Raw genomic sequence first — 20,492 nt, 5'->3', positions numbered from 1 at the left:
AAAAAAAAAAAAAAATTGAAGAGAAATAAAGACAGAGTTTGTCAACACACCTTGGTAAAGTTAAGGGACAAGGGTATAAGAAGAATGTGCTGTACAGGCAGAATGCAGGAGGTAGAAGTGATCTTAGGGAACACGGAGTCACAGAAGAGCAAGGAGATGCCATTTCTTGCTCAACTCCAGTCCACTCGCAGCAGTCACCTGGAGGGCTGCTTGCACCTAACTCAGTGGGAAAGAACGCCATGAGTGACTATAGGTGTCTGCTGTGTGCATGGGAAGGAAGGAAAGGGCCCAGTATTTGAGATGCTTGAGATCTAACCCCTTCATTTTCCATATGACAAAATCTAGAGCCAGGGAGGTGAGCTAACTGGCTTCGGGGTCACACTGTGAGCTGGCAGTAGAATGTGGCAGGTGCTGTGACTCTCAGAAGAACATTCCTCTAAACCAGGGGCTGGCCAAAAATGGACTGAGGTCCACATATGGCTCACTTTTGCCCAGTCAGGAGTTCAGTGGCATAATCTTGGCTCACAGCAACTTCCGCCTTATGGGTTCAAGTGATTCTCCAGCCTCAGCCTCCTGAGTAGCTGTGACCACAGATACACACCCCATGCCCAGCAAATATTTTGTTTTTAGTACAGACTAGGTTTTACCGTGTTGGCCAGGCTGGTCTCAAACTCCTAGCCTGAAGCAACCCGCCTGCCTCAGCCTCTCGAAGTGCTGAGATTACAGGCATGAGCCACATTGCCCAGCCAGATTTCTTTCTTTTTTTTTTTTTTTTTTTTTGAGATGGAGTTTTGCTCTTGTTACCCAGGCTGGAGTGCAATGGCGCAATCTTGGCTCACCACAACCTCCGCCTCCTGGGTTCAGGCAATTCTCCTGCCTCAGCCTCCTGAGTAGCTGGGATTACAGGCACGCGCCACCATGCCCAGCTAATTTTTTTTGTATTTTTAGTAGAGACGGGGTTTCACCATGTTGACCAGGTTGGTCTCGATCTCTTGACCTCGTGATCCACCTGCCTCAGCCTCCCAAAGTGCTGGGATTACAGGCTTGAGCCACCGCGCCCGGCTAGATTTCTTTTTTTTTTTTTGAGACGGAGTTTCGCTCTTGTTACCCAGGCTGGAGTGCAATGGTGCGATCTCGGCTCACCGCAACCTCCGCCTCCTGGGTTCAGGCAATTCTCCTGCCTCAGTCTCCTGAGTAGCTGGGATTACAGGCGCGTGCCACCATGCCCAGCTAATTTTTTGTATTTTTAGTAGAGACGGGGTTTCACCGTGTTGACCAGGATGGTCTCGATCTCTTGACCTCGTGATCCACCCGCTTCAGCCTCCCAAAGTGCTGGGATTACAGGCTTGAGCCACCGTGCCCGGCTGATTTCATATTTTTAATGGTGAAAAACAATCAAAACAATATTATATGACAGATACTAATTCTGTAAAATTTAAATTTTAGTGTTTCTAAATACGTTTTTACAGGAACACAGTCACACCCATCTATTTCTGTATTATCTATCCCAGGCGTCCCCAAACTTTTTACACAGGGGACCAGTTCACTGTCCCTCAGACCATTGGAGGGCCGCCACATACTGTGCTCCTCTCACCACCAATGAAAGAGGTGCCCCTTCCTGAAGTGCGGCTGGGGGCCGGATAAGACCCGCGGGCCGTAGTTTGGGGACTCCTGATCTATCCACTACTCAGGAAGAGACAGGTATTTGTGACAAAGACCATATGGCCCAGAATGCTGAAAGTTTCCAGAAAAAGTTTCTTACTCGCACTTTCTTCCAGTGTCTCTTGAACTTTAATGTCCATACACACCACCTAGAGAACTAGTTACAATTCAAATTCTGTTTCAGTGGATCTGGGCTGAGGCCTAAAATTCTACACTTAATAAGCACCAGGTGATGCCATGGCTGCTGGTCGACAGACCACTTTGAGTAGTGAGGATCAACTCCAGTGTGTCTCTACATGTCGACCTGAACCAGCAGCAGCAGTACCTGGGGATGTGTTAGGAATGCAGATTCACAGGCACACCTAGACCTGCTAAACTGAAAATCTGAGTGGGGCTCAGAAAGCTGCATTTTATAGTAACAAGCTATCGGCCAACACAGTGGCTCATGCCTGTAATCCCAGCACTTTGGGAGGCCGAGGCAAGTGGTGAGGTCAGGAGTTTGAGACCAGCCTGGCCAATATGGTGAAACACCATCTCTACTAAAATTATTTATTAAATTAGCCAGTTTTCTCTACAGGTGTTGCATGCCTGTAATCCCAGCTACTCAAAGGCTAAGGTGGAAGAATCGCTTGAACCCAGGAGGCGGAGGATGCAGTGAGCCAAGATCACACCACAGCACTCTAGCCTGGGAAAAAGAATGATACTCCATCTCAAACAATCAATCAACCAACGAAATATATTAAGCTATCCAGGTGATTCTGATGCAGGCTTGAATTTGAACACCATCTCTCCTGCAGGTCCAGAATCTGAGAGATTTAAGGTAAGACTAAGAAAATTCAGTGTCAGCATTAGCATGCTTTCACAAATGCTGAAAAGCCTAGAATTTCCTTAAACATTCCACCCGCAACTCAGCTAACATGAAGCAGGTGGTAGTTTAACAGATAAGTTTCATATTTATAAAAATGTTTAACGCTGCTTCACAGAAAAATTTGTCAACCTGACCAAGAAGGAATAGTTGTAATGAGCATAACATTACAAAAAGAATGAGTTAATAATAAAAAGACAGAAAAGACATGGGGCATCATCTGAAGTCATCCTTCACCATCAACTGTTTTTAACTGTGCTTTAAAGGGAATTTACATAGTCCATCTCTATATGGTCTCCTGATAGGGGGCCAGCTTTGCAAAATGGTACATTGCACTTTTTTTTTTTTTTTTTAGATGGAGTTTCGCTCTTGTTCCCCAGGCTGGTGTGCAATGGCGTGATCTCAGCTCACTGCAACATTTGCCTCCTGGGTTCTAGTGATTCTCCTGCCTCAGCCTCCTGAGTAGCTGTGATTACAGACATGAGCCACCACACCAGGCTAATTTTGTGTTTTTAGAAGAGATGAGGTTTCATCATTTTGGTCAGGCTCATCTTGAACTCCTGACTTCAGGTGATCCACCCCCACCTCTGCCTCCCAAAGTGCTGGGATTACAGGTGTAAGCCACTGTGCCTGGCCTGCACTGTTGTCTTTAAACTTTTTAACGCCAGCTAGGCAGGGATAGACCTGCCACCGTACCTCAGGACAGGCATCAGAATGCTCAGTGTAGCATAGATCATGATAGGAAAAAACAGGGAACAACCTGCTTTTGCAATGAATGGGAGAAAGGTAATTCCAGCAGGGCACATCCACATGCAGACAAGCATGTATCATGAACACAAATAAAGCAAGCCAGGCATGGCTGTGGTGCACCAGCTACTTGGGAAGCTAAAGCAGGAGGACTGCTTGACCCCAGGAGTTTGAGGCTGTAGTGAGCTGTGATCATACTACTGTACTCCAGCCTGGGGATCAGAGCGTGAACCCATTTCAAAACTAAAACTAGAATAAAAAATAAAAAAATAAAAGCAGATCAGAATGAACTCAGATGATAAAATATTAACTGCACAAAGAGAACTCTGTGTACAGTATGATCCCATTTAAATCTGTCAAAATATTTTTTTAAAGCCTATATGCTTATACATTTTTTTCTAAAAGCATGCACAAAACTCACTTTGGAGGAGAGGAACTGATGGAAGAGGACAATATACTTTTATATCTTTCTGTATGCTTTTTTTTTTCCTAGAGTGGATGACAAGTATTTGTTCAGCACCTGCTGTGCATTGTTTTATGTACTGAGGATACAGCAGCCCACCTGGAGCTGACATTCTAGTGGGGAAAGAAAGTAAGTGTATTTTAAAAAATTCTTACTTTTTTCCTTTTTTGAGACATGGTCTTGCTCTGTTGCCCAGGCTAGAGTGCATTGGCTCAGATTTGGCTCACTGCAACCTCTGCCTCCCAGGTTCAAAGGATTCTCATGTCTTGGCCTCCTGAGTAGCTGGGATTATAGGCATGCATATAATCCATGGCCAGCTAATTTTTTTTTTTTTTTTTTTTTTTTTTGAGAAAGACAGGGTTTTGCCAGGTTGGCCAGACTGGTCTGGAGATCCTGGCCTCAAGTGATCCACCTACCTCGGATTTCCAAAGTGCTGGGATTACTGGTGTGAACCACCATACCCAGCCCCAAATAAGTAAATTTTAGAGTGTGTTTAGACCACGCCATAACTGTGGTCTAACCACACTTGACATGTGGTCCATAGGATACTGATAATCCATATTTTGTCACCAGTTGGTGATAATATGAGGAGGCAGCAATATAATGGAGATCAACTGTGGCACCAAGTGTGCCCTTCAGCTCAACTCGCATTTTTGTTTTCTTACAAGGCTTTCTTAATGCAGGAAGCAGAGGCACTGGTTTCCATCCTGGCACAAATGCCTTAGCCTGCCATGTTGGCCAGGCTGGTCTCGAACTCTTGGCCTCAAGTGATCTTCCTGCTTTGAAAGTGCTGGTATTACAGGTGTGAGCCACCATGCCCCACTGCCACCTGCTCATTTATAGAGCTCTCTGTGATTCACTTGCAACCAAGATTGAGAATCCCTGGTGCAGAGTGCCTCCCTGAGTCTAGGAATGATATGCAGCCCCCACTTCCCTTCCAGGCATGTCTGTGTCTCCCTGTGGTTGTTTCTGTGAGTTGTTTCTGCATTTTCGAGTTCTGCTTTTATTTGTGTCACCTGAGCATGTTCCCACAGTCACCCTGACCATGCTGCCGGCTGCATATTTATCCCTTTTGTATCTTCTGTCCTGGGTCCTCTCCCACCTCTTCTGGGGTCAGTCTTTTCTTGCCTTACATTGTGCTGCTTTCTCTCCTGGCACCAAAGAATGAGGCAGCCAGTGCAGAGTGGGGCCTGTAGTTGTCGTCATCAGTGAGGTATTGTGCACAAGGAAAGAGATATGATCTGTTTCAACACAGCACAGTGCCTGAGAGTCCTTGATAAATGTTGGCTGTCAATGTCATTGTTGATGTTCTGGTGATTATTGTTAATGCTAGGTGGATTCTTCCTGGGATCAGGGGAGATACTCAGCTGTCCTGTCCCTTGGTGTCCTTCTCAGGGTCCTTCCCTAATTCTGCCGCCAAGGCATCTGCCAGGGCTGGGGTCTTATCTGAAGATTCAGCCGGGGAAGGGCCCATTTCAAAGCTCACCTGGTTGTTGGCAGAACTAGGTTCCTCAATTGTTTAAATGTTGAAATACTTCCTTATTACCGTGGAAACAGCCAGTGCCCCAGGTACCTTTTACAATGAACTCTCAAGAGCTCTCTGTGATCTGGGCACTAAAGGGTTAATTCCTGGCACTACAGGGGTCCCTGGGCCTCTACCTATTGGATGATGCCCTTGTCAAACTGGTTATCTATTTTGAATATCAAGTCATCTTGCAGTGCTTGGGAACCAGGGGGCTATGCCATTTCCCTCCTGCAGTTCCTTGCATCCTGGTCCTGGGAAAGTTAGCTTAACACAGCAGAGATACTGTTATCTGGGCTGGGTTTTACCCATCACTGCTGGTACAGGATGCTGGCTTGGGCCCAGTGCCCTCAGTGGATGGAGCTCTCTGCACAGCTGCAAATCACCGTTCCTGCCCCAAGGGACTAAACTCCAGATACCACCTGCCCCTCAACCAGACAGCCCATTTATGGCCTCTGCAGAGCAGGTCTACTTTCTGAGCATCCTGGCTGCCTGGTGCTCTGCTGTCTCCTCCCTGAGCTGGCCAGTTTTTCTTGCCCTTGGTTTTAGCATCTGGCTCCTAACTCCCCTCCCCTCCTTTGTCTCTTTTCTGCCAGGGGTCATGGGCATCAGTGGTCCAGGGAAGGAAGCAAAGCAAATGGAGAATGGCATGTTGTGACAGACAGTACGGGGAAGCAACTACAGAGGTAAGTGGGGGGAGGTGGCGTGACTCACATAGGCCTCATGATTTCACCATCTGCCCATGCTTCTGACACTCGAGTTCCCTACATGGTGTGGGTCTTTGTTTATGTCACTCGGGAGGGCCTGGAAGGTTCAATCTTTGTGAAGCAGTATTCTACATAAAACTGTCTCAAGGCCAGGAATGGAGGCTCATGCTTGTAATCTCAGTACTTTGGGAGTTCGTGGCAGGAGGATCACTTGAGGCCAGGAGTTTGAGACCACCATGGGCAACATAGCAAGACCCCATCTCTACAAAAAAGGAAGTATCCTCGTGTTTGATTATAGAGGGCTTCCTTAGATCCCTGGGGATTTATAGCATATGTAGTATGTTAACCATGCTTTTAAAAACTGGCTAAGTTGGCTGGGCATGGTGGCTCACACATGTAATCCCAGCACTTTCCGAGGCTGAGGCGGGTGGATCACCTGAGGACAGGAGTTCAAGACTAGTCTGGCCAACATGGTGAAACCTTGTCTCTACTAAAGATAGAAAGATTAGCCAGGCATGGTGGCAGGCACCTGTAAATTCTAACTACTCAGAAGGCTGAGGCACAAGAAATATTTGAACCCAGGAGGCAGAGGTTGCAGTGAGCTGAGATTGCGCCATGGCACTCCAGCCTGGACCACAGAGTGAGACTCTGTCTCAAAAAACAAAAACAAAAAAACAGCAAAAGAACAACAACAAACATTGACAAAGTCAGAGCCTAAACATACTGGACCCTGGGATTTGAGAAAGGATGGTGGACCTGCAGTTGCTATAGGGGTCAGAAGAGGGCAAAGATGATGTGGCCTAGCACTGTGCCTTGGTATGTGTCGCTTTTGCCATTGTTATCATCTTAAACAGCCTGCATTCTAGTGGGAGATTCCAGACAGTGCATGAGCGCAGAAGGATGTAAGATTTTCGTCCAAGGTGCTAGCTTGGATTTGTGAAGCCCTAGGTCATTTAGCAGGAAGTCCCAGCACCCCATCTGAATTCTAGATTTCATCCAGAGTTGGTTCTGATTCTTCCCTCTGCTGCTCCCTGAAAACCCACACTTGCTTTTCGATTTGAGGGCCACTTCCACCTCACTTGGCCTTAACCAAAGACCTTTGCACAGGTCTCATGAGTAAGGAAAGGTTACCCACCCCCAGGCCCTAGATCAAAGAGGGGAGGTGTGGGAGGTTTATTTGGCCTTCAGGAAGTGTTTTCAGGAGACACAGTTTTGGGGGTGCAGTGATGAATCACTTGGGGCTCTTGACCTCAGGTAGCTTGTAGTCTTGTTCAGGAGATAAGTAGGTAAAGGAAGGCAAAGAAAATTCCATGGCAAAGAGCCACATCTGTGTTTTGCATGGCCTCCATAATTTCTTTTTTGAGATGAAGTCTCCCTCTGTTGTGCAGGCTGGAGTTCAATGTGCAGTGGTACCAACTCAGCCACTGAACACAAAACTGGGCAATGCAGTCTGTGATGTTCTCTGGTGTCTGCATAAAGATAATGACCACTGATGTACAGAAAGTTTTTTTCTTTTGAGACAGGATCTCTGTCGCTGAGGCTGGAGTGGCTCACTGCAACTTCTGTCTCCTGGATTCAAGTGATTCTTCTGCCTCAACCTCCCTTGTACTTGGGACTACAGGTGCCTGCCACCATGCCTGCCTAATTTTTGTATTTTTAGTAGATACAGGGTTTCACCATGTTGGCTGGGTTGTTCTTGAACTCCTGGCTACCAGTGATCTGCCTGCCTTGGCCCCCCAAAGTGCTGGGTTTACAGGTGTGATCCACCGCAGCCAGCCAAAAAGTGCTTTCTGAGTAACATGCTTGCATGAAGGAGCAGCCAGGACAAGATCCCACCCCAACCCCCACCACCTTTGTAAAACAAGAAAATGGAAAGAACTAGGTACCTTGCCCTATTTTTTCATCATGTTTCATATTTTGAAACTTTTTCATGTTTGAAAGATGATCTAAGATGTGCCCTTTCTATCTTTAGAGATCAATTAGAATTGCTCTTAAAAAAAAACACGCATTTTTTGTGTATCAGTGGTCATGGGCTTTTTGCAGACCCCCAGAGTGTTTTCTATAGGCCTTATTTCTGCCTGAGACATTCCCTTTCTCTGGGGACCTATAACCCTGGGGAATGACATGGCAGTGGGGGTTGTACATATGCACATGTTCATATATGTTTACATGTGTGCCTGTCCAATTGACATCCCTGTGCTTTCCTTCTCCAGACAGCTCAGCAGCTCCTCCTCCTATAGCAGGGACATCAGTAGGCACCGTAACAGCACCACAGAGCTGCAGAAAGCCAAAGCGAAGGAGGAGGAGACTTGGAAACTGATGGAGGCTGAAATGGCACAGACAGGGCAGGTGAGATTTGCTCCTTCAGTGATGATGGTGGCTGCAGCTTACAGAGCACCCACTGTGCAAAGTGCTTGTCTATAATACACCATAAAGGTACTATTTTCTGCACTGGAAACTGAGGCCAGAGATGTTTAGTGACTTACCCAAGGTCACTGCTTTTCAGGGATACAGACACTCACTACCACGCCCAGTTAATTTTTGTCTTTTTAATAGAGACAGGACTTCACCATGTTGGCCAGGCTGGTCTTGAACTCCTGGGCTCATCTTCCCTCACCTTCCCAAAATACTAGGATTACAGGTGTGAGCCATCACACCTGACCTGTTTTTCATTTCTCATTTAGTCCTTATGATTTTGTCCCTGAGAAAGTCTCAGTTGGGTCCTAGCCTGCTTTCAGTACCTAACAGCTGCTAGCCTCTCTTTGTAACAAGGAGAGTGGGTTTCGAGCTTCTGTTTTATTTTGTTTATTTTTTAAAGATCATCTATTTTGGGCAAGTGTTAATAGTTCTCCATTTATGGTAGTGATTCAGAGGTTTTTTTTTTTTTTTTTGAGACGGAGTTTCAAAAAACCACCGCACCTGGCCTCAAAGTTCATTTTTAAAAATAAATGTGGGCCGGGCATGGTGGCTCAAGCCTGTAATCCCAGCACTTTGGGAGGCCGAAGCGGGTGGATCACAAGGTCAAGAGATCGAGACCATCCTGGTCAACATAGTGAAACCCCATCTCTACTAAAAATACAAAACATTAGCTGGGCATGGTGGCGCATGCCTGTAATCCCAGCTACTCAAGAGGCTGAGGCAGGAGAATTGCCTGAACCCAGGAGGCGGAGGTTGTGGTGAGCCGAGATCGTGCCATTGCACTCCAGCCTGGGTAACAAGAGCGAAACTCTGTCTCAAAAAAATAAATAAATGTGATTATATTTCTTAAAAAATAGGGAATGGAATTTTTAACAGTAAAAAATAAGCATACAGATAAAGAAAAACAACAACAATAAACCCATTAAAAGTGGTAGCGGGGGAATGAGGCTGGGACACTTTCTTTTAGATCTGCTCTATTGTCATAATTAAAAGAACTAGAAGAGCAAGATCAAACAAATTCAGAACTGAAGGAGATAAGACACAAAAAACCCTTAAAAAAAAAATCAATGAATCCAGGAGGTGGTTTTTTGAAAGGATCAACAAAATAGACCACTAGTCAGACTAATAAAGAAAAGGAAGAATAGATGCAATAAAAAGTGATAAAGGGGATCTCACCACTGATGCCACAGAAATACAAACTACCATCAGAGATACTACAAACACTTCTTGCAAATAAACCAGTAAATCTCGATGATACGGATAAATTCCTGGACATGTACACCCCCCAAGACTAAAGCAGGAAGAAGTTAAATCCCTGAACCAGATGAATTAACAAGGTCTGAAATTGAGGCAGCAATTAATAGCCTACCAAACAAAAGTCCAGGACCAGACAGGTTCACAGCCAAATTTTACCATAGGTAAAAAGAGGAGCTGGTACCATTCCTTCTGAAACTCTTCAAAACAATACAAAAAGAGCGAACCCTACCTAACTCATTTTATGAAACCAACATCATCGTGATACCAAAACCTGGCAGAGACACAACTGAAAAAGAAAATTTTAGGCCTATATCCATGATGAACATTAATGGGAAAATCTTCAATAAAATACTGGAAAACTGAATCCAACAGCACATCAAGAAGCTCCATCATGATCAAGTCAGCTTCATCCCCGAAATGCAAGGCTGGTTCAACATATGTAAATCTATAAACATAATCCATCACATAAACAGAACTGAGACAAAAACCATGATTATCTCACTAGATGGAGAGAATACCTTTGACAAAATTCAAGTCTATTATGCTAAAACCTCTCACAAAACTAGGTATTAATGGAAGGTATCTCAAGATAAGAGTTCTTTATGATAAACCCACAGTCAATAACATAGTGTATAGGCAAAAACTGAAAGCATTCCCTTTGAAAACCGGCACAAGACAAGGATGCCCTCTCTCACCACTCCTACTCAACATAGTATTAGAAGTTCTGGTCAGGGAAATCAGGCAAGAAAAAGAAATAAAGAGTATTCAACTAGGAAAAGAGGAAGTCCAATTGTCTCTATTTGCAGATGATATGATTGTATATTTAGAAGACCCCATTGTCTCAGCCCAAAATCTCCTTAAGCTGATAAGCAGATTCAGCAAAGTCTAAGAATACACAAATCAATGTGCAGAAGTCACAAGCATTCCTGTACACCAACAGGAGACAGACAAATCATGAGTAAACTCCCATTCACAATTACTATAAAGAGTAAAATATCTAGGAATACATCTAACAAGGGAAGAAAGGACCTCTTGAAGAATTACAAACCATTGCTCAAAGAAATGAGAGAGAGAACAAACAGATGGAAAAACATTCCATGCTCATGGTTAGGAAGAATCAATATTGTGAAAATGGCCACACTGCCCCAAATAATTGATACTTTCAATGCTAACCCATCAAGCTACCATTGACTGTCTTCACAAAATTGGAAAAAACTACCTTAAACTTCATATGTAACCAAAAGAGAGCCTGCATAGCCAAGACAATCCTAAGCAAAAATACAAACAGTAACAACAAAAAGCTAGAGGCATCATGCTTCCTGACTTCAAACTAATACTACAAGGCTAGAGTAATCAAAACAGCATGGTTCTGATACCAAAACAGAGAGAGAGACCAATGGAATAGAAGAGAGGCCTCAGAAGTAATGCCACACATCTGCAACCATCTGATATTTGACAAACCTGACAAAAACAAACAATGGGGAAAGGATTCCCTGTTTAATAAATAGTGTTGGGAAAACTGGCTAGTCATCTGCAGAAAGGTGAAACTGCATCCCTTCCTTACACCTTTTACACAAATTAACTCCAGTTGGATTAAAGATTTGTTTTTTTGAGACGGAGTTTCACTCTTGTTTCCCAGGCTGGAGTGCAATGGCGCGATCTCGGCTCACTGCAACCTCCGCCTCCTGGGCTCAGGCAATTCTCCTGCCTCAGCCTCCTGAGTAGCTGGGATTACAGGCACGCGCCACCATGCCCAGCTAGTTTTTTTTGTATTTTTAGTAGAGACGGGGTTTCACCATGTTGACCAGGATGGTCTCAAATCTCATGACCTCGTGATCCACCCGCCTCGGCCTCCCAAAGTGCTGGGATTACAGGCTTGAGCCACCGTGCCCGGCCTTAAAGATTTAAACATAAGACCTAACACCATAAAAACCCTAGAAGAAAATCTAGGGAATACCATTCAGGACATAGGCATAGGCAAGAACTTCATGACTAAAACACCAAAAGCAATGGCAACAAAAGCCAAAATAGACAAGTGGGATCTAATTAAACTTAAGAGCTTCTGCAAAGCAAAAGAAATAATTAGAGTGAAACTGGCAACCAACAGAATGGGAAAAAAATTTTGCAATCTACCCATCTGACAAAGGGCTAATATCCAGAATCTAGAAAGAAGTCAAACAAATTTATAAGAAAAAACAACCCCATCAAAAAGTGGGCAAAGGATATGAACAGATGTTTCTCAAAAGAAGACATTTATGCAGCCAACAAACATGAACAAAAGCTCATCATCACTAGTCATTAGAGAAATGCAAATCGAAATCACATTGAGATACCATCTTACGCCAGTTAGAATGACGATCATTAAAAAATCAGGGGACAACAGATGCTGGAGAGGATGTGGAGAAATAGGAATGCACTTACACTGTTGGCAGGAGTGTAAATTAGTTTAGCCACTGTGGAAGACAGTGTGGCAATTCCTCAAGGGTATAGAACTAGAAATACCATTTGACCCAGATATCCCGTTACTGAGTATATACCCAAAGGATCATAAATCATTCAGTTATAAAGACACATGCACACACGTTTATTGTGGCACTATTTACAATAGCAAGACTTGGAACCAACCCAAATGTCCATCAGTGATGGACTGGATAAAGTAAATGTGGCACATATACACCATGAAATACTATGCAGTCATAAAAAAGGATGAGTTTATGTCCTTTGCAGGGACATGGATTTAACTAGAAACCATCATTCTCAGAAAACGGACACAAGAACAGAAAACCAAACACTGCACGTTCTCACTTACAAGTGGGTGTTGAACAATAAGAACACGGACACAGGGAGGGGAACATCAAACACCTGGGCCTGTCAGGAGGAGAGGGGCGTAAGGGAGGGATAGCAGGGGATGGAGGGATTGGGGAAGGATAACATTAGGAGAAATATCTAATATAGATGACGGGGATGGATGTAGCAAACCACCGTAGTACGTGTATACCTATGTAACAAAGCTGCACGTTATGCATATGTACCCTAGAACTTAGTATAATTATTAAAAATAAATAAATAAATCAGATGCAGCCTTGTTATGTTGCCCAGGTGGTTCTCAAACTCCTGGGCTCAGGCAACCTCAAACTCCCAAGTAGCTGGGACAATAGGTATATATCAACACCCCCCAGCTATTTTTTCTACAATTTTTTTTTTTTTTTTTTTTTTTGAGACGGAGTTTCACTCTTGTTACCCAAGCTGGAGTGCAATGGCGCGATCTCGGCTCACTGCAACCTCCGCCTCCTGGGCTCAGGCAATTCTCCTGCCTCAGCCTCCTAAGTAGCTGGGATTACAGGCACGCGCCACCACGCCCAGCTAGTTTTTTGTATTTTTAGTAGAGACGGGGTTTCACCATGTTGACCAGGATGGTCTTGATCTCTCGACCTCGTGATCCACCCGCCTCGGCCTCCCAAAGTGCTGGGATTACAGGCTTGAGCCACCGCGCCCGGCCTTTTCTACAATTTTTAATATTTCACTCTCACTACAGAACCAATAATGTAAGTAGGGGTACAATCCTGCCTGGTATATAATACCCAAATAATAAGTGTCCAAGAAAAACATCTATATGCTATTTGTGGTACCGTTTTTCAACTAAAAGGTGCCAGTGAGATTCCGTCAGTACCACAAGTAATTTGATCCTGAAGATTTATACTGGCAAAAATATAGATGTCACACTAGTATGATTTAAAAGTCAAAATATTAATATTTAATTAAAGCATTTCCTAATGTGATTGTTGCTGTGTATCTCCCAGTTCATTTTTGTTCAGCCCACACCCTGTCGCAGTACACATCAATATTTTGTTAGTTACCAACATTAAATAAAATTTTTAAATCAACTAGCCATATGTCTATGGTTTTCTCTGACCAACTTTGTATTACCAACAGAAAAAATGATAGATAAACCACTGCTAAATTTTAAAAGTAAATACTATGCAAAAGTTGACTGAATGAGAAAATTTTGCAAGAGATCACTTTACCTCGGTAGTAAGTCGAGTCTTCATCATCTGGTTTAGTGAATGAATCCACTCCACACACAGTGGAAAATGCTTTAGAGCAAAAATATACAATAAAAATGAGCAAGTTTTTTTTTTTTTTTAATTTTTTTAACTTCCAGTTCATATTCAGCTTCCCCCTCCAAAAAACAAAAACACAATCTGGGAAAAGATGTCAGCCATCTGTATATTAAATAACATTTCTTGATACAATTAAAATATGGCCTCTGTTCTAAAAATAGATTTTGGTTACCTATTTCTGCCTCCAGCTGTCTAAATCTATAAAATATTCAATAAAAACTGACCTTGAGCTCCATAACAAATAGTTACAGCCAATATATTGGCAGAGCTTGACAATAATTTACCCTCACAAATTATCTGTCCTGAAGCAGAACATGAAATTCAATTAATGGATGACTTAATTTTTGTCACCTAAACCGGAAGGAACCTTATGACCTAAAACAAGGTAAAAAGATCTACTGTCCCTTGTCCATTATCTGTCTCTGGTTAAAAGACTAATATGTGTCACTTCGAAATGGCAGTCTTGATTCCTCAGCATGAAAACCACTTAAGAAAGTCCCAGTGCTTTCCTTTGTCCTAAAAGAGTGCAGAGAATCCTCTGCTGTATTTGAAATGTGGGAGAGCTAAATGTACAAAAGTCTAATAACAAAGGTGTATTTTCTTATTGAGGATACTCTTCCCAGAAAGATTAAAACATTAACCATTTTAAAAATCCAACTATTTTCACTCTATAGGTCCTATCTTATTCAGGTCTACATAAACTAGTAAGCCCTTAAAAACCTTCATAGGCACTCAGATATCCAATGAGAAACATTGCTGGAAGAACAGAGTCCTGGCAGTTGTACATCTGTTCCCCTAAGTACTATCTAAATACCTTTTCTTCCTATGGGTTCCCACTTCCAGATTCCACTTATGCAGGGCTCCCTGGCAGTTTCCAATAATCTTCAAATCTTCAGTCTATGAAAGCACAGATTCCTGAAAGGATGGCTTCAAATGACCAGGAGTGGGAGCGCTCTATATCCCTGCTCCTGAATAACAACCTAACTGGAGTCTCGACCAACTACCAGCACAGACACACCTCCACCTACCCAGCTGAACTTCATGACTGATTTGACAGCCATTGATGCCACTGACCCAGCCTGCATGGCTATGGGAAGGACATCAGTGATTTGGGAAAAGAGGCAGAGATGAGGAGACACCTGCCCTGGACCACAGATCTATGTAGTTCAGCAATCTCCAGCCCATTAGTACTCAAGGGGCTCTAAGCCACCCCTCTGTAAGTCAGGATGGAATTAGATGCCACATTTCTGTCTGCTGTAGAGACTCCTTCCAGTGTCTCCAAATGTTTTAGCATCTTACAGCAAAAATCTTCAAGTTTGTCAGTTCTTGATTTAAAAAGAGCACAGCAATCTGTTTGGACCTTCCTTGAACCCTCTATTTTAATGTGCCTTTGTAGTTAATTCACAGTATCTTGTGTCCTTCATCTTTATAATTTATCAGACTGGTCATAAATCCCAATATTCTAATCTCTTATTGAATAATCTGTATCCAGTGTCATTTCTTTTCAAACTTGGCCTTCCCCTGCTCATTCCATTCTTAGCCATTTCCATTGGGTTCACCAGCTAATTTCCTTCTCATTCTATCCACTAGGTGCACCAGACCCACTCCCACTTTGTATTATTAAAACACATGCCAGGCCAGGCATGGTGGCTCATACCTGTAATCCCAACACTTTGGGAGGCTGAGGCAGGCAGATCACCTGAGGTCAGGAGTTCGAGACCAGCCTGACCAACATGGAGAAACCTCGTCTCTACTAAAAAATACAAAATTATCTGGGCATGGTGGTGCGTGCTTGTAATCCCAGATACTCAGGAGGCTGAGGCAGGAGAATCGCTCGAAGCCAGGAGGCAAAGGTTGTGGTGAGCCGAGATTGTGCTATTGCACTCCAGTCTGGCAACAGGAGTGAAACTGTGTCTCAAAAAACCACCACCACAACAACAAAAAACAAACCAAAAAAACTGCCAATGGAATAAAAAAACAAGAGTATTGGGCTTTAAAACAAGTTCAAATCTCATTTCTACCATGTCTTATGTCCAAAAATAAGCATTCTAATCTCTTTTGAGTCTCAAGTTCTCTATCTGGAAAATCATTTGACCAGAACGTTCAACACAGATTGAAGTACTAGAAGATATTTTAATTAGTCCTAAGATTCCTTATATCTGTAATTCTATGTGCTTTTGGTTCTGTGTATAGGAAAATTGGGAATACACAGCCAGCAGAATTTGAAAACATAATAAAAGAAACACCAAGGAAGAAAAGTCATGGAAAAAGAAAAAAATAAATAAAAAAGCCTTATGGAAGTAGGCAGAAATATTAGCCTAAAAGGAATTCAAAACTAGGAAGTTAAATAATTTCTCTCCAAGACTTGCCAAATCTTGGTTTTGTAAAACTTCCAGTCATATGGCCAAACCTTTACTCTGCCTTAAAGGCTTTGATGGTTTAAAAAAAAAAAAAAAAATGCTGGTTACCACAAAAATTGTCAAATTTATTAGGACAAACTCAAGGACTAACCTCATTTCTAACAATAATCTAAAATGAGAGTTTAACTTATTTAAACTCATTAATTTAGACATTAATTAAAATCTATCTGAGTAATCTTATTCAGACCTATACATTGATCAAAGTGCTGCACAGATATCTCCATCAGTCTGTACTGAGGAGTAAGAGAAAAGATTTGAAAGCCAGATAGCCTGATGGTCAAACTGTGGGTCAGCTACTTTGTGAATCATGATCCAATTAATCAACCTCGCTAAACCACGATTGCCTATTTAATAAACAGTAGGTTATAAGAACACAGATGTTGTGATGGCTTTATGAGATAAATGCACAGCACATAATATGGTGGTTAGCTCAGAATACAACACTCAATAGATAACTAGTTTCTTCCATCTCTATTTTCTTAGTTAACATAATTTTTTAGATCTGTAAAATCCTACCTGACTGCAGATTCATCAGAACTCTCAGAATCTTTAAAGAAAAAGATAAAATGCATTTTAAATCAATAATATATAGAATATTAAAACCATGAGAAAGTACAGTGATGCATGCCTGTAATTTCAGCTATTTGGGAGGCTGAGGAAGGAGGATCACTTGAGAAACCCAGAAATTGGAGGCTTTAGGAAACCTTGCAAGACTCTACCTTCATAAAAAAAAAAGTATGCACAGTTGTGTACATGATTTAGTTGTGTACATTATTTTTCTTTAAAGTATAGGACTGATGCTTTGTTTCAAAGCATTCATCTGAGAGCATACCTGGGACCTTATTAGAATTAATATAATTATACCTATTGGTATGTAATTAATGCAGTAAGAACTCTTACTTCCCTTATTTTGTATTTATTAAATGCAAAGAATAAATTTATCAAAATTTGATATCTACAAGTGAACTGCAGTATACAACTCATCCTAGCCAAACCTTATGAAATTGGCTAAACATGGTATTGTTAGCAGAACAGATGGAATGAGTGACCAGTGTCAAACAGCATGATTTCTGGACCAAAATATGAGGGGGGCAGTTAAAACAGAGTAAACAATAGTATGCCTTATTCACTATATATGTGGAAAAGACACACTTGCCATGTTTTTCTCTGTTCTCACACCACAGCAGTAATCATCAACAAAGAAGGCTTCTGTGACCAAATGTGTGGAGGGGTTTTCCCCACCAACAAGAAGCAATCACTTCTGCAGACAACACAAACTGGGTATCATCTAATTCAGTTCTCACACTGTCTGCAGATAGCATCAGATTCCACAGGTAAAGGGCGCAGTACCATGAGACTGCCTCCCTACATCAGTCCTAAGTCTGAAACTCCAGAACTTCTGACCAATCTGCTTCAAATTGGGGTTCCCAGGACTCCCTCTTTGGGTTAAATTGAATGCCTGGAATGGCTTAAAGTACTCAGGGCAACACTTTTATTACCAGGATACTATGAATGATATTACAAAAGGTACAGATGAAGAAATGCATAGTGCAAAGTATGGGGCTAGTGGCACAGAGATTTCCATGCCCTCCCAGGACATACCACTCTCCAGGAACCTCCATGTATTCAGTGATTTGGAAGCTCTGCAAGCCCAGTCCCTTTGGGTCTTTATGAAAGCTTCAGTACATAGGCATCACTAATTAATCACTGGCTGTTTGTGACTGACAACCTTCAGCCCTTCTCTCCTCCCCAGAGTCTGCAGAGTGAGACAGAAGATCTCAACCCTCTGATCAGTCATGTCTTCAGGATGGTGACCAGTTCCCATCTTGAATCTACCTAGGAGCTTCCAGCCATCGATCATTAGCATACCAAAAGACATCCCTTTGGAAAGTCTAAGGAGTTTAAGAATTGTACATCAAGAAATGAGTCAAAGTCCAAACACAGGTTTTACATCTGCAGTTTTGAATTGTGTGGTTACAGCTACTAACAGTTAACTGTATTCCAAACAAATTACATTGAAAACTCCAGAAATAAACAAGTCATAAGTGTTAGTGTGCCAGTCTGAGAAGCACAATAAAATCTTGAATTCCTGCCCTCTATCCGTCCCAGGATGTGAATCATTTCTTTGTCAAGTGCATTCACACTGCATGTGCTGTCCAGCCATTAGTCATCAACATGGTGGTCTCCTGCATCCAGTCATCAACTTCATTAAGTCCTGAAGGTCCAGGAACACTCAAAGCTGATAATCTTTTTTCTGACTTAGAGTCAGGGGGTGAATAGTGGCCTCACACTACATGACAATGCCTACATCATTTACCTTACTTCATCTCATGACATAGGCATTGTATTACTTCACATCACAGGAAAAAGGCTGAGAACCATACCATATATTTTAAGAGACTACATTCAGAAACAGGGATTCTTGAAAAACTTTCCAGCTGCCAGTGGAGAAGAGCTCAAGAGATATTAATGTGTTACTCTGGCCAGTACGCTTGGGGAAGGTGCTGGGTGTTTTACTTAGTTGTAGCTATGTGCTCTGCCCTACATATAGCAAGGCCCAAATTTACCTGTCATTTTACCCCCACCCCCCCAGAAAGAACCAGTGGAGAGATTACTGCTTTAAGAGCTTATCTACTCTGAGCCACATCACAGAACAAGACTCCGTCTCAACAACAACAACAAAGAAACAAACCTAATTGTTCCCAAGTAAAAATAAGTCTAGGTCCACACTAGATCTGAAGAGTTCTCAATGCCATGAGACAGGACAGAAATATATTTAAAAATTATATTCCTGCTTTCTGTAGAAATAAAACTGTTGAATTTAAGCTTTTGTAAGACAAGTCTAGAAAAAGATCAAAATATGCAAAAGTAAAACTTGAAAGGCTATTTCGTCAACAAGGGCTCATGATCACAAGACATTCACAAACTCTATATATTGTTCAAAACTTTGGTTCTGAATTTTGACATAAGTTGCAGTTTCATTTGAGGATGTTCAAGAGGTCAAATAAGATAATGTCATTTGCTATTTTCAGTCTTTTTTTTTTTTTTTTTTAAGACAACAGGAAAGTTCTTTAGAGAAATGAATTGTCATAACTTCACAGGCTAAAGGCTCATGAGTCATAATTCTAAAGGCATTTGTAAAACATGTTGGTGCATGCTTGCATTCTGAACTTCTCAGCCTTACACTCTAATATAGTAAATATTCACAGATATGAACTGATTAAACAAAAGCCCCTTTTAATCTGACATTACTTTTCCTCTTCTTTTTTTGTTTGAGACAGAGTCTGCTCTGTCGCCAGACTGGAGTGCAGTGCCACAATTCTGGCTCACTGTAACTTCTGCCTCCGGGTTCAAGTGATTTCTGTGTCTCTGCCTCCCGTATAGCTGGGACTACAGGCATGTGCCACCACGCCCAGCTAATTTTTTATATTTTAATAGAGATGGGGTTTCACCATATTGGCCAGGTTGGTCTCAATCTCCTGACCTCATGATCCACCCGCTTCAGCCTTCCAAAGTGCTGGGATCACAGGTGTGAACCACGCCCAGCCTATTTTTCTTTTTCTTTTTTTTCTTTCTTCATTTATCAGCAACAGGAGAGAGTAATTAAATGTGGTAGAGTGGTATAAGGGAATACAATAAAAAGTGTAAAACGAATTAAACCAGAGCTAATCGTATCAATGTGGATACATCTGGAAAATAGAATACAAAGTACACAAAAGAAAGTGGCAGAAAGATATGTAAAGTGTAGAACCACTCACCTTCCATTTTAAGACACAAATTCTGCATATTATTTCTGAGCATCACAATATAGTTAAGGATTTCCAAAGGGTACTGAAATGGAAGACAGCCAATGATGTTGGTAGCCTCAATGATGTTCATGACGTTGGTCACCTCTATGCAATTATTTTTTTGAAAGACTTTTATACCAAAAAAGTCTCAAAACCACCATTTTAAAAGACTGTCTTCCAGTTGTGAATGATTACTTTCCTAGTTTTTAATAATCAAAGATGTCACAAACACACCCATACACACACATGCATACATAGTCTGCTCATTAGAACATCTCATTGGCTTTAGATCATCAGTGTAATAACATTAACAGGAATTCTCTAAAGTTAAGACAGAAACTGGCATCTAAGTAAAGCATTCCTTTAGGTAAATACCAGAACTCCAACTAGCACGTAAGACACCGGAAATGTCTCAGAGTCTCAAAATTCACTGCTTTGAATCCCTGACAAGTATAAAAATTTCATATTGGAAATGTTATACTATTCAAAATATTAAAATAGAAACATCTGAGTTAAAACTCC

At 42.0% G+C, this 20,492-nt stretch overlaps 1 protein-coding gene across 6 annotated transcripts in view; it reads left to right on the top strand.

Annotated features, from left to right (window-relative positions):
- The window catches only part of LOC104650885 (uncharacterized), a 74,250-nt gene that overhangs the window by 36,423 nt on the left and 17,335 nt on the right, over positions 1–20,492 (top strand). For 3 of the 6 annotated variants that reach the window (XM_074405584.1, XM_074405582.1, XM_074405583.1), the window contains exons 2-3: positions 5,856–5,945; positions 8,180–8,315. In XM_074405584.1, coding sequence (XP_074261685.1) covers positions 5,856–5,945; positions 8,180–8,315 — 226 coding nt within the window. Of the gene's footprint in view, positions 1–2,239; positions 3,867–5,855; positions 5,946–7,489; positions 7,588–8,179; positions 19,233–20,492 lie in introns of those variants that run through there. The other 3 variants (XR_012519154.1, XR_012519156.1, XR_012519155.1) reach the window with 3 other exon arrangements.

Source organism: Saimiri boliviensis, chromosome 9 (assembly GCF_048565385.1).
Source record: "Saimiri boliviensis isolate mSaiBol1 chromosome 9, mSaiBol1.pri, whole genome shotgun sequence".
Lineage (NCBI taxonomy): Eukaryota > Metazoa > Chordata > Mammalia > Primates > Cebidae > Saimiri > Saimiri boliviensis.
The sequence above is the reverse complement of the archived record's forward strand: the minus strand, read 5'-3'. Positions and strand labels throughout refer to the sequence as shown.